Source organism: Phyllostomus discolor, chromosome 12 (assembly GCF_004126475.2).
Source record: "Phyllostomus discolor isolate MPI-MPIP mPhyDis1 chromosome 12, mPhyDis1.pri.v3, whole genome shotgun sequence".
Lineage (NCBI taxonomy): Eukaryota > Metazoa > Chordata > Mammalia > Chiroptera > Phyllostomidae > Phyllostomus > Phyllostomus discolor.
The window spans coordinates 49,173,084-49,187,856 of NC_040914.2; the positions used below are offsets into that span (position 1 = coordinate 49,173,084).

The 14,773-nt window shown below is 54.7% G+C and overlaps 1 protein-coding gene across 2 annotated transcripts in view; it reads right to left on the reverse strand.

The window, feature by feature from the left end:
- Positions 1-7,417, reverse strand: part of BRD7 (bromodomain containing 7) — a 30,832-nt gene extending 23,415 nt beyond the window's left edge. Inside the window, exons 1-2 of one of the 2 annotated variants that reach the window (XM_036013518.1) lie at positions 7,141-7,417; positions 6,495-6,703 (exon numbers count right to left, since the gene is read on the reverse strand). In XM_036013518.1, the coding sequence (XP_035869411.1) occupies positions 6,495-6,703; positions 7,141-7,189 (258 nt within the window). In that variant the 5' untranslated portion in view covers positions 7,190-7,417. The remainder of the gene's footprint in view (positions 1-6,494; positions 6,704-7,140) is intronic. The other variant, XM_028501760.2, reaches the window with a different exon arrangement.
- Positions 7,418-14,773: the final 7,356 nt, after the last annotated feature.

The window sequence follows — 14,773 nt, forward strand, 5'->3', positions numbered from 1 at the left end:
GAGGAGCCCTCCCAGAGCAAGCCCTCCAGGGGGCTGCCTCCTCCCCCCACACAGGCTGCTCCCTGCCGACAGGGTCACATCACTGGGACCGGCTTTGCTCCCTCCTCCACTCAGAACACCTGACTCCACATGGCCTGCACGTTCAAGTTCAAACCCCCCACTCCGACATCTCACACCTCACCCCACCCTCCTCTTCACGCTCCTGCACGTCCCCACACACACCCTCACACCTGCCCCGCCTTCGGGCTCCCGTCCTGAATCCCCGATGTGGGGCGCCAGCGGCCTCACTGCTCATCTCTAGGCAGGAGCGAGCGTTCCACCACGGTCCGGCTCTTCAAGCCGGCCCAGGAGCAACGCTGGGGGTCAGCCTGCCTTGATGACACCTGCAGCAGCCGGTAAAACCTGACTCATGGCTTCATGCGTGTGGCCCTTTACGTTTAACCGCGCATCACTCGAAGAACACGGCCGCAGCTGAGCTGTCCGCCTTCGGATTTCGGAAGACCCGCTCCAGTGCGGCCTCCCGAGCGACGTGTCCCGGGGCTCCCCCCGCTGCAAGGGAACTCGGGAGCACGAGCATGAAAACTCGGCACCTGCCGGGCCCGATCCCTCTCCTCCACACGCTGCGAAGGGGCGGAGGCTGGCGGCGTGTCAGCGCCGGTGTTGGACGCAAGCCCCCAGGAGGGCAGGATGCCACTTCCTGCTCCCGCTCTCACCGCGCCACCGCAAGGAGCTACCCCGCCTCCCTGGCCTCCGTCTTCTCGCTCATAAAACGGAGGACAACACGAGCCAGCCGTCCCACTTATGGGAACGTGCCCGGACACGGGGAAGCCGGGTCCAGGGACCACGACATCTGCGTGTGCGGCAGCACTAGTTCCGACAGTGAGCAGGGGGAGCGGAGCCCACGCCGGTGAGGAACAGGCACGCGCAGTGTGGCTCGTACGCACGCAGTGTGGCCCGTCCACACAGCGCAGCGCCGCGCGGTCTCAACAAGGAAGGGGATTCTAACGGGGCCGCACACGGTGAGCCCTGACGGCATCGCGCCCAGATGCAGACAGACGAACACCGCACGCCGCCCCCTGCAGGAGGCACCCAGCGCGGCCTCACGCGGGGAGCGGTCACATACCGACAGAGCGGTGGCTGCCAGGGCTGGCGGGAGCGGGCAGTGGGGGGTCAGCATTCAGGGGCGTGAGAAAGCTCTGAGAGCCGGCTGCACCACAACGCGAAGGTGTTCACCACCCCTGAACGGAACACTCAAACATGACGAGGACAGTAACTTCCTCGCTACACGCATGTTACTGCGTTTTTCTCGAGAGAGGGGAGCCCTGACTGGGGTGGCTCAGTGGGCAGGCGGCATCCTGCAAAGCAGAGGGTCGCCAGGTGGGCTCCAGGTCAGGGCACAGGCCTGGGCTGCAGGTGCGGGCCCCGGTGGGGCGTGTGTGTGTGAGAGCAACTGACTGATGTTTCTCTCTTTCTCTCCCTCCCTTCTCCTCTAATAAGCAATACTAAAAAAGAGAGAAAGATGATAAAGCTCAAGGTGAGGAGCAGTGTCAAGTACATTCGCATTCTGTACACCCGACTTCCAGAACTTTTTCACACCCATCCGACACTAACTACCCATCTCCCCCTCTACACTCGAGGTCTGTCGGGAAAAGCCCAGCCGCTGTTAATGTGACGAGAGCAGTCTGCACACCGTCGGTGTCACCTGGCAGCCAAGGAGAGTGGACAGGAGCGCACGCGCGTGAACCACACCGACTGCACTGTACTAGCCGGTACGGTCGGCAGACACCCGCTGAGTGAACATGTGCACTGTGTGGCCGTCACATTAAAAAATGACGGAGTGAGCAGAGCAACAAATCTGCATCCGATTTTGCATTAAGCGTCAACACTCCGAAACTGTTTGGAAGATTCAGAAGGCCACAGCTATGGGCAACTGATGACTGGCAGCTTCATCACGACAATGTACCCACTCATGCATCATGTCTCTGCAAAGAGTTTTTGGTGCAACATCAAATCACCCAGGTGACTCAGCTCCCCTACAGCCCGGATTTGGTGCTCAGCAACTTCTGGCTTTTCCCAAAACTGAAATCCCCTTTGACAGGGAAGAGATGTCAGGCTGTCTGTGAGATTCAGGAAAACACGACGGGGCAGCTGACAGCCACTGGGAGACCTGGGTGAGGTCCCAAGGTGCCTAATTTGAAGGGGACCGAGGCGTCGTTGTCTTATGCACAATGTTTCTTGTATCTTCTTCAATAAACGTCTCTATTTCTTATATTACGTGGCTGAACTCCTTCTGCACAGACCTCGTACGCACAGCATGGAGCACAGCACCCAGCAAGTAACATGTGCTTAGGAAGTGCCCGTCCTTTGTAAAGTGCCCAGTTTCCCGGCAACTGTGACGGGTGCACGGCTGTGTCACGTGCCTCACAGTGATTCATTCCATAAGCACGCCTGTGATTTCTGTGAGGCACCCCTTTATCGGTGCGATGGCCCACATAGGGCTGCACCTCTGGCACCTTGGTTTACCTAACTGTCCCCGTGTGTCTGCACTGTCACGTCGCGTGGTGTGAGCACTGTTCACGAGCCATCTTTTTTTTTTTTTTTAATAACGTGGGAATAAGTGACTTGAAAACGTTTAAGGCTGAATCTGCAGGAAAGGGCGCTGTTGTGTAACATAGTCATGCCAGCATGTAGGTTCTCTGCCAGCTGCTCAGCGCGCAAATGTTTCAGGAGAAACAGCCACCACACTTCTGCAGCGGCAGCGTCTTCATTACAGTCTGGTTACAGCCGCGGCCTGCCGCACTCTCAACGTTCTGCAGGGGAAATACTACTGGTCCTACTGGTTGGGACATTTCAAACTGACGTCCTCAGGGATTTCCTACTCGAAAGAAGAACATCACTCAACTAAGAAGCCTTTGAAAAAGTATAGGGCTTATCCTCTCACTGCTCTGGCCCGGGAAAAAGAGATGACCCAAACAGACTCTACAGAGCCAATGACCCCGGGGAGCCTGGAACGCCCCGTGATTTCTAGTCCCTGGTCCCCAGGCAGAGGGACCCTGAGCAAATTCACTTCGCTTCTCTGAGCTTCCGCTCCGCCTTCCCCACCGGTCCTACTGTGCCAGGTGCTACGTCTGCACGAGGCCGTGGGTGCAGCAGCATCTCAGTCTGTGGGGGAATCAAAAGATAACGGTAGTTGAAGCCACTGTCAAGAAAGGGCAGCGTGGCTGGAATGGAAGGGGAGACTCCCCAGCACCCACCCTGAAGACGTCCTGAGAAAAGTGCACAGGAAAGATATGCGCATGCACGGTGCGGCTCGCTGCAGCATCACGTGCAACGCCTCACAGTACTGTCCCGTGAGATGCAACGTGGCGCGTCAGTGTAACCGAACAGAGTGGTGAGCAAGAAGAGTGCTGGCCGAGCGAGATGTGCAGAACACATCGGCTGGCACTATGGGGTAGCCGTCAGAAGTACAAATGGAAGTGGTTCAGCGGGCCACACCCCAGTGTCCAGCTAAACAAGAAGATGGCAGAAGGGACAACAGCGGATGAAAGATGCCAACACACTGGGGACACGCAAGGCAAGCAGGTCAGAGACAGCAAGCTCCCTCCTGCATGAAGAGGTGACTCCTGTGAGGCAAGTGCGCACCCCAGAACCCTGAAGAAGCTCAGCACGGGGAGACGCAAGGCACCAGAGCCTCCGGGTCTGGGCCCCGGTCGGAAGTGGAGGGAGGGGCTGGACTGAGGGCTGAGCGGCTCTTCTCTGTGGCCACTGAAAAGCCCAGACGAAGTACCCTGTGGGGGCAGACAGTCGGGGGGTCCCCTCCAAACGATCAGGTCTCTGTTCGGCGACTCTACAGTGAAGTCCACCCACTGACGAAACTTTGTGCAGGCACAGAGCACTTAACCAGCCTTTCTGTGCTACACGTTTACGTGCTAACAGGCTATAAAGGCCCAACAGATAACTAATGGGTGATGTTGACATAAGAGACCAAATCCATTAAAGAACTTCAGGGGGAATAAAGATACTACAGAGAGCAAAAGAAAACTTCAAAGGAAGAAAAAACAAGATGCTACTAAAACAAGGACAATCAGAGGACAAGAAGATTTCTTAAAGCGAGATCTGAAATAAAATTCAGGGGCAGAACCAGAAGATAACGATCAGGCCCTCTCCTGGAAGGAAGCACAGAGAGAGAGAGAGGAAGGAGGAGAGGAGGAGGACGAGCCCGGAGTCCCGCACTGAGGACGGCGGGGGTGCCAGAGAGGGGAGCGAGCGCAGAGTGAAGGGAGTGAGCTCAGGCACACCTCGTGCGCACACCTCAGAACTGAAAGCAAGACCGTTTCTTGTGAAACACAGCACTGGAGACAAAGGGGAGGCTCCCGAGGACTTCGAGAGAGCGGACACTGGTCACACACAACGCACTAAGAGTCACGACAGCAACGGACTTCTCAGCAGCGAATCTGGAAGCCAGAGGACAACTCGGCAATGGTTGCACGGTCCTGGGAGAACACAGTCTTCAGGCGGAATTCCATGCCGAGTCGAGCCATCAACCTACGTGAGGACACTATACGAAGGTGGGATCAAGGTTTTCACCCCGTGAGACCCTGTAAAAATCCACCTCCCACAAACGCCTTCTTAGGAAGCTGCCTGAGGTGAGACCGCCCAGAACCAGGGAACGAATTGGGAGGAAGACGTGGGTCCCGCAGGCCTGGGACACCCTGGTCTGGGCCCGAGCGGGCAGGGCGGAGGGCTGCGAGGACGAGGGCCTGGGACACGGGGGGTGCCTGACTGGGAGTGGAACTGCCATTGGGCGGGTCTTCAGTCTTCAGATCTGCGTGTGTGCGTGCTGCTCACCTCCGTGAGCATTAACTACACACTGACACCAAACGCTGGCCCCACTGCCGAGTGTGCTGCACCCACACTGGGGGGGCGTGAAGCAGTGTGAGAACGTTTATTTAAATCCGCATCGTCTGCAACGTGGCGTCGGTAAAGGACGCAAGTAGAGGCATCAGTAAGTGGCAATGCGAAACAACGTTTAGAAATGGAGAGGGATGTACAAAGGGAAAACTAAAACGTTTGGGAAGTAAATCTCCAGGATGGAGCAGGAGAACGCCTTTGTGTCAGAAGCCATGCAATACTCTTTTAAAAACTATGGTCACAAATTACTATACGACTAATAAAAATAATTAAACAAACAAACAAACTAGTTACCTCCGGAGAGAGAGGCTGCATGAGGGTTTGGGGTGAGGAAAACTCCCTCCCCCATTTTGTTCATTTCCGTATCACCAGAAATTCTTGTTAAAAAAGCACATGCATATATGGACTTGATGATTTAAGAAAGGGAAACACAGGTAGTTCAATACACTGCCACAGTCTGGGGAAAGGCAACGGAACTGAGCAGAGAGGAGCAGATTCAAGAAGCTGCACAGAGAGACCGAGATTAATGACTCCCCACGTGTTCAGTCCCTCGGAACGAGCGCTTCTGTTGGGAATCCGAACAGAAGAGAAGCTGTAAAACGAACCCACGGGAATCTATCTTCCAGATACAGCAGTGGGCCTGGTGAGGCCCTTAGCAACAGGGTCGGGCTGGGGTCCAGGAGAGTTCCGGGTACGCATGCGGTCATCCCCGGATACATGGTTAATTATTACGTCTTGCCCAGCTTACGAACCAAGGAGGCAGCTACTTACTTTCTGTCTATTAACTGTCAGTGGTCAAAAAAATGCTTATTTTTATTATTGGTGTCATATCCCTTAAAGGTCTCAATCCAATTTTCCTCTTCAATGACTCAAACTTTGTTTTAAAAGCTGGAAGTTGCCTGTTAAACATTTGGCATCACAGCATTTGTTTTGGAGCAAAATGTCAACCTTTATAGATCCCATTCACTTTATTTTTTAAAATTTACTGACTTTAGAGAAAGCGAGCGTGCAGGAGGAAGGAAGGAAGGGGGAGGGAGGGGAAGAGAGGAGAGAGAGGAGAGGAGAGAGAGAGGGAAGGAGAGAGAGGGAGAGAGAGGAGAGAGAGAGAGAGAGAGAGAGAAACATCGACTTGTTGTCCCACTTATTGATGCATTCACTGGTCGATTCCTACATGTGCCTGACTGGGGATCGAACCTGCAACCTTATCGTATGGGGCCCACACTCCAACCAACAGGGTCAGCCCGCCAGGGCAGTCCCCTGCACTTTTTAAATGAGTATTTCACAATCCTGGAACCTGAGGCTCTCGCAGCTGGAACCGGAGCTCAGAAGCAGCTCCTGGCGATCAGGGCGGGCTGATTGCGCCCAGGTGTCTCCAGGTGTCTCCGAGTATAATTAAACAAACTGCCGGGACGCCCAGGTGATTCACGTTTCCACTCAGCCCCGCGCCTGCTCAAAACCCGGCGGCCTCTCCGGGCGCTCGGGCGGCACGCGGGCCCGAGGGAAGGAGGTGAGCCGGGCAGCCGGAGGCGGGAGCCCGGAGAGGGGCCACCTGTGAGAAGCAGAAGCCGTCCAGCCGCATTTACCTTCACGCGCCGGCGCTTTCTCCCCTTCTCTTCCCCGGGAACCTGCTTCTCGCCTTTCTTTCTCTTTTTCCGCTTTCGGTCCTTGTGTTTGTCATGATCGTTCTTGTCTTCGAAGAGGCTCGAGTCGTGCCCCGAGCTGCCGGTGGAGAGCTCGGTGACTTCGTTCCCTCCCACTTTGAGGACCAGCTTCAGGGGCTTCTCCACGTACTCTTTAAAGAAAGGGAGAGGGGCTGGATTAGAGGAGGCGCCCGTGGGGTGGCGTCCGCGGCGCCGCGGCCGCCGGGCGGGGAGGGGAGGCGGAGGGAGCCCCGGCGGCGCCGGGCACGCAGCGGGCGCCCCCGAAGCACCTGTTGAATGACGGGCGCTCGCCGAGTGGGTGCCCCGATCGCCGCCGGGCCTCTCGGAGCCTCCCGGGGCCTCTCGGGGCCGTCCCACACCTCCCTACAACACCTGCCGGGGCCAGGGGTCCCGGGTGTCGCCGGGGTCCGCGCCGGGCCCGGCGGTCGCGCCCCCTTCGCGGGTCCGGGCCTGCCCGTGGGAGGCGCGGCCCCGGCCCGCCTCGGGCGCTCGAGGGGGTGCCGAAGGCGCGAAAAGCCCCCCCCGGGCGGCCGCGGGCGGGCCGCCCCCACCGCGGCCCACTCCTCACCCTCGTAGAGGTGTTTGTCCGACTTGTGCTTCTTGTGCTTCTTGCCCATGTCCGACCGGGCCCCGGTGCCCGCCCCCCGCGCCAGGCCCAGGCCGTGCGGCGCCGCTTCCGGTCCGGGCCAGGCGAGCGGAGGGCGGGAGCGGGGCCCGCGAGACCCCGCGCCGCGAGGCAGGGGGGCGGCGAGCGCCGAGCGGCGCGAGGCCCCTCACGAGAAGACGGCGAGCGAGACGCGGCCGGAGCCCGAGCGAGGCGGCGGGTCAGCGAGCGGCCGGCGCCGAGGCGGGAGAGAGGGCTCGGCGGGCACGCGGGGCGCGGCCAACTGCGCGTAGCGGCCCCTGGCGGCTGGAGGTGGAACTTCAGGCTGCGGGCCGGGGGCGGGGCTAGAGCCGGGGGCGTGGCAGGGGCGTGGCCCACGCTCTGAACCCCTCTTTTCTTATCTCCCTCCTCTCTTCCACTTCTCTCTTCCCTATTTCCTCACTGCCTTGCTCTCTTCCCCTGTCCCCTTTCTGTCTCTCGTCCCTTCCTCTTTCCAGCCTTTCCTGACGGTCTCTTTCTCTCCCTCGCTTCATCTCTTTCTTCTCTCTTTTTCTGTTTACCCCTTCTCTCTTTCCTCTTTCCTCGCGCTTCCCCTTTTCTCCCTTTTCATCGCCCCTCCTCCCTCACTGACTCCTGCCTTCTCTCTCTGTTTCTCTTGCACAATATTTAACACCGAGCCCCGTACTGGACGCCAGATCCAGCAAACTCATCACATCGAAAACTGAGGGATTCTAATCTTAAACACACACACACACACATACACCCCTCACAAACTAATGTGATGACATGTAAAGGCCTCCAAGTACAGGGCAAACCTTGGTTTCAGCCACTGGCTGTAACTCCTGTTGCTTAAGGAGGACTGCAGTGCCAGCTCCCTGGTGGGTCTGGCCCCCGTGGTGGCATGCCTGGCTCCAGGCTGAACCCACGAGTTTACCTGTCTGTTCCCAGGTGTGCAGTCAGCTCACCCAGGGCAGGGTCTGGTCTGGTTCCCTTGGTGTCCACAGCACCCAGCACAGTGGCCACTACCGTGCTGACACCCCTCAGAGCTAGCCTACTCTCTCTGTGTGTCTTTTCCGCCCCTCTGACAGCTCTGGCATGTTGGAAGAGGGTCTGGTTAACACTCTCACCCCACGGAGCGAGTGATTTCCCTCCTCCCCTCCGCAGGGGTCCTATACCGCTCCCCCGGTGTCCACAGCTGGGAAAAACGAGTAACCGCCCAAAGCAGAAGATACTTCAGAAAAAGTTCCCAGGAGACAGAAACCCTAACTCACCTAATTTTTTTATTCCCAGCCCCAGGACAGCGCCTGGCACATAAAAGGCACCAGAAGATGCCAGTTGAACTGAGCCATGCTGTGTCAGGCAGACTCTAAAATGACCCCAAAAGACTCCTGCCTGCTGGTATTTGTGTCTTCCACCTGAGCAGGGGCTGCCTAGAGACTCGCTTCTCATCAACAGAATGTGGCAAGGGTGATGAGATGTCACTTTTGTGATCAGCTATGCAAGAGTGTGACTTCTGCATTGCTGGGCAACCCTCTTGCTTTCTTGGCTGGAGTGCTTTGATGATGCAAGTTGCCATGTTGGAGAGGCCCACGTGCAAGGAACTGTGGGCAGCCTCCAGCCAGGATGGGCTCAGCACAGTCCCTCCAGAAATACTTGTTGGATGAATGAATGAATGAATGAATGAATATTAGGTACTGTTTTGTCATGACGATTCCTCCTCTCTGGAGGGTCTTTATGGTTGGGGACTGGTGGCCTCCAGAAGAGTCAGAGGAGGAGGAGGAGGAGGGAGGCACTGAGGAAGGCTGGCCACTGGGGGGTGTGGCATTCCTAGGAAATGGCCTCTGTCCAGCTCTCTCAGGCCCAGGCCTCGGGAGAGGCAGGGGCTGGCCAGGGCCCCACCTCAGCTGGGACTTCAGACATCAGTGCCCCAGTGGAGAGAGACCTCTGGGACACAGCTGATGTGCTGGACCCCTGACCCTGGGGTACAGTGTGGCCTCTCTGGGTTGGGGCAGTTCTGAAAGGGCCAGTGGGGACCCTTGACAGGTATCCCCTCATGGCCGACAGATGGAAGAGTCTTATGGGGAGCAGTGCCCGTGATCCAGACAGACCAAAAAGCCATGAGCACCCGGGGCTTCCCAGATGCTCACCTGTGCCCCTCTGTGGTCCTCAGAGCCCCTCAGAGCCCCTCACGCAGCAGGGAGCCTGGGCGAGGCAGCCCCAAGTCCAGCTGTGCTTGGGCTACTTACTTCCTCTCTTGCCCGTCTGAACCTCAGGCTTCCCCTCTGGGCGCTGGGCAGGCCCAGCCCTGCGCAGCCTGTGTGTTGGGCACAAGGGTCAGGGAAGTGAGGAGCGAAAAGCCTTCTTCTTGCCCAAGTGTGAAAGAACAGAAAGAGGGTACAAAAGGGCCCATTTTCCTGGGTATGCTGGGGGCACCCTCCCCTTGGTCCCCAGGGGAAGTAGGGGAGGTGGCATTTCCTGAGCCTAGGTTCCCAGAGGCTGTGCCAGGTGCCCCAGTTTGGCCAGTACAGACTAGCCAGCCAGGCACCAGGTCTGGGAGAGGCCCTCACAGGGCCAAGGCTGGTTCACTGGACAGCTCTTTGGAGATGCAGTGGCTCGAGGTGATTCGCTGTGACAGGCTGCTGACAGCGCAGCTTCCAGGGTTGCTTGCGGTCATGGCTGAGCTGCCTCTGAGTGAACAGGAGAGCAGCAGCAGGTGGCAGCTGCCCATGTGGAGGCTTGGGCCGCCTCTGCCCTGGTGGCTTTGGAGCTGCTTGCTGGGGGACAGTGAGCCCAGCTGCAGCGTCCACTGCTGACAACCCCAAAAGCCACTGGGACTCAAATTCTGCCACGACAAAGATGAACCTGAAGTCCTCCCTCTGATAGAGGGGAAACACGAGGACCTCCCTCCCCGCCTCCCTTCCTTCATCCAGCTTTGCCGAGTGCCCACTATCGGGCCAGGCACTGTGCCAGGTGCTAGAACCCAGTGGGAGCAAAGTATCATGGTCGTCTCCCTGCGGAGTGTGCCATCTGATGAGAGAGACACACGTTAAACAGGTAGCTGCACAGATAATTATTGAATGACAGTTGTACTAATTGTTATGAAGAAAAACAGGAGGGTGCTGTTACAGTAGGACCGTGAGCCACCTTGGGGGGTTAGGCAAGGCCCCCTGAGGAAGCCATACTGACCTCGAGGATGAGTCTTAGGTCAGATGCCCTAGAAGCAGAACCTTCTAGGTTGATGGGAATCCGCTGTACTCATTCATTGCTAGTATATAGGAAAACGAAGGGGTTTTGTGTATTATCCTTGTATTCTGCAACCTTGCTGTAATCATTTATTAGTTCCAAGTTTTTCTGTTGATCCTTTCAGATTTTTTCTGTGAACAAAGACAGTTTCTTCCTTCTTACATGTATTTCCTTTCCTTGTCTTATTGCATTGTCTAGAACTTCAAGTATGGTTTCCAAAAGTGGGGGTTGAGATGGGACGTCCTTGCCTTGTACTTGCTCCTGGAGGGAAAACATCTGGTTTCTCACCATTAAGTATGTGAGCTATAGGTATTTTTGCAGATATATTAATCAAGATGAGGAAGTTCCTATTTCTAGTTTATTGAGAGATATTTTTAAATTATGAATGAGTGTTGGATTTTGTCAAATGCTTTTTCTGCATTTATTGACATGATTGCATAGTTTTTCTTCTTTAGCCTGTTGATGTGATGGGTTACCTTAGTTGAGGTTCAATGTTGAGCCGGCTTTGCATGCCTGGGATAAATCCCATTTCCTCACAGTGTATAATTCTTTTATACTGTACTAGATTCTATGTGCTGTATCTTGTTGAGGATTTTTATGTCTATATTCAAGAGAAATATTCATTTGTAGTTTTCTTATCTTGTAATGTTGTTGTCTAGTTGTTTTCAATTGGGGTAATGTTGGCCTCATAGAATGAGTTAGAAAGTATTTCCTCAGCTTCCATTCTCTGAAAGAGGTTGTAGAAAATTGTTGTAACTTTTTTGAAAAAATTTTTTTTTAATTTTTCAATTACAGTTGATGTATAATATTATATTTGGCATAGTTCTGTAAATATTTGGTAGATTTTGCCCATGACCCCATCTGGCCTGGTGCTTTCTGTTTTGAAAATTTGTTCATTATTGATCCAGTACCTTTAATAGATATAGGTCTGTCTATTTCTTCTTGTGCGAATTTGGCTAGTTGTACCTTTCAAGGAATTGGTTCATTTCACTGAGGTTATCAAATTTGTGGGCATAGAAATGTTCATAGTGTCCCTTTATTATTCTTTAATGTCCATGGGATCTATAGTGCTGTCTTCTTTTTCATTTGATATTAGTAATTACCAGTTAGTCATTTTTCTTAGCCTGTCTAGAGGCTTATTGATTTTATTGATCTTTTTAAAGAAACAGCTTTCTGCCCTGGCTGGCGTAGCTCAGTGGATTGAGCGCAGGCTGCGAACCAAAGCATCGCAGGTTCGATTCCCAGTCAGGGCACATGCCTGGGTTGCAGGCCATAGCCCCCAGCAACTGCACATTGATGTTTCTCTCTCTCTTTCTCTTTCTCCCTCCCTTCCCTCTCTAAAAATAAATAAATAAAATCTTAAAAAAAAAAAAGAAACAGCTTTCAGTCTCATTGATTTTTTTTTTTTCTCTACTGATTTCATGTATGACCAATTTGTATGCCTTGGAAACACATCAAAATTTGGGTCTTTACTGATTATAAAAAGTAAATGTTAAAGACTTTTAACTTAAAAGATAAAATATACTTGTACGGAAAGACACAATTTTTATTTCTCATACCTAAGAGCTCTGCTGGAGACTGCATTTGAAACAAGGAGTTGCAAACCAATCTTTGAAAACCACTCAGTGATGGGCTCTCCGGGGGCCCTTCCATGACTCCGTGATTCAGTAAGACAAACCACTGCTGTGATCAGATGCTTTTATTTTTAAAATATCCACCTTTCAGCAGACTGTACAGCCACACAGATCAGCCAGTCAAGTGTGATTGAGCAGTTGGATGCAGTCAACTGGACCACAGTCCAGGGTAAGAGAAGTCAGGATACCCGGTCCTCATCCTCACATTGCTCAGCCTCCCTGTGATGGTGAGAATGCTTTGGTTTGGTGGTGTCAGAAACCCACCCCTAATGAGGGTGAGCTCCAGGTATGGCTGTATCCAGGGGCTCAAATGACGTTGCAAGATCCAGGCCTTCTCTAACTCTTGGCTTGCTTCCTCTGCCCTGGTGCCCTTCTCAGACTGGCTCCCATGACCTCCGTCCTACCATTGCATGAATCCAGCCCAAGTCATGGGGCTATCCGATGGTACCGATGCAGGTCATGTGCCCACCCTGAACCCCTAACCACGAAGGAGGTGGGGTGGCCATGATGGTGGTATAATTCAGTGACAAACCAAATCCCAAGTCTACCCGGGGACTCAGATGGGAGGCTGGTGCTACCTGAACCTTATTGCCTGAGTCGAGATCCTCAAGAAAAATCAGGGTGCTCTTACTGCAGAGTCAGAGAACGGACGCTGGATGGGCAAAGCGAGGAGGGAGAAATGAAATGAAACCGTTTCTGAGCTCAGTGTCTTCACCTCCCCGGAGGGGACTGCTGCTGTGATGGGGCAGAGAGGGAGGGTGTGACCCAGAGGAAGGACTCTACTGGGCCTGAGATGAACAGAACCCCAAGGTGTGCTACTGTGCAGATGTGGCCGGCAGGCAATGCTTAGCTGGACATAAACCTACGGTATTTGACAAACACAAACACGCTTCACAAGGTGTGGGCTCCTGCCCTTCCCGAGACTGGTCACCAGTAAAGAGCTGGCAGAGCGACTCTTCCTCCTAATCACCTTCTGACCGGCATGGCCGACACTTGCCCTGCTCACCCAAGAGGCAAATGTGCCCGTTTGCTCACAGAAATACAGCCAGGGACGTTTTTCTGCCCCCCGCCCCCGTGTGTCCTGTGATATTGTCTTTCAGAGGCCGGTAGGGATCAGGCTTGCAATTGCTGACATTGTCGGGCCCTGGGAGAAAATTCGTGAGGCTCAGCCAGATTTATTTATGCCCAATTTTACCACGTTATTGATTTATTTGCACTCAGAACTGCCGATGGTTCGCTGTCACTGATGTGCGATCCTATTTGTAGGTGTCTGGGAAGGCAATCGTGGATGAATGGCCATCTCTGTCTAGTTCCTGAGGCAGCAGAAGGAAAAACACAAGTGTCCCCTTTATCCGGGAGGAGGAAGCTTGGAGTGGGAGATACAACCTCTTCCTTCATTCCTGTCTGTCTAGCTTTCTCTTGGGTTACAATCCCCACTGCAAAGCCTTCCCAGATGGTCCCGCTTCTCTGCCCTTGACACTGACTGAGCAAGAGCTGCCATGTCCTACAGCCTGCCCTCTGCCCCAGTCTCAGCCTGCTCTCCCTGCACAGCCAGAGTGACCTTTGCAAACAGATGAGCCGAGACCGTATCATCGTCCTGTTCACAAACCTTCAGTGGCCCCCTTCCCGTGCAGATAAGACCGAGCTCCTGTCCTGGGGCCGACAAGGCTCTGTGAGACCCGGCTCCGTGTGACCCGGCTCCAGGCCCTCCTCTCCCACCCAGTCTTGTGCCACAGTCCACTTTTACTCATTCTACCACAGACCTAATCTGCCCAATTTCAGTCCTTTGACCATGCCACGCTCTCCCACCATGCAGGGCCTTTGTACGTGCTGTTCCCATGTCCCGGAATGTTGTTCCCACACTCGTCTTTCAGCACCTCCTCTGCCCTGTCTCTCGCAGCTCCCTGGGAGACGAGGCTCCGGATGCCCACAGAGCTAAGCCATCCGCCATTGGCTTCAGTCTCTGCCCTCGCCCACTTCCCAATAAACACGCGTACTCAGATCCTCGTCTCAGGGTCTCCTCTGGGGGAACCCACACCCAGACACTAACTAGGACTCCTCCTGTGGGCTGTGGTTCAAGAGTGATGCAGCCCTAGGAGCTGCCGGCCACTGTCTCACCAGCCACGAGGGGCAATCCCTCCGACAAGGCTGCTGGCGTGGAGAGGAGCGAAACCGAGAGATGGCAAGCGATGTGGCTTCACTGCGGTGCAAAGGCCGTACACACAGGTGAACCGCTTTATGCAATTCCCCGTAAGATCCCTGCGCACCTGTATCTTTTCTCCCACAGCGAGCCAGCGCCCCGCTCTCCCTGCCCTCTCCAAAAATTCAGTTGTCCAGAACCAGTCGTTTCTGCTTCTCTTCGTTTCTGCACTCACTCAACAAAATTAGTCTCCTTGGGGAGTCACACTGGACGCTGTGCAGGTGTGGGCGGGGCATTGTAAAGAAAAAGTAAAAAGGAGCGCGTGCACGAATGTCCATAGGGTGCACGGCAGGTGCTGGGCGGCACACGTGCACATGTGTGCATGCGTGTTCTGCTTCTTGGCAGGACTCATCGCATAGGCTCAAGGTCAGGAGACACGGTTCAGCCTCGACTACTGAGAATTCACCCAAAAGCCGGGATCGAGGCCTCCTCCCCCTCTCTCATCTGTTTCCGTCTCTCCAGAACCTTGCATCTCTTTCCTCTCTGTTGTTCTCAGCTGTCTCTTTCTCCTCTCTGCCGC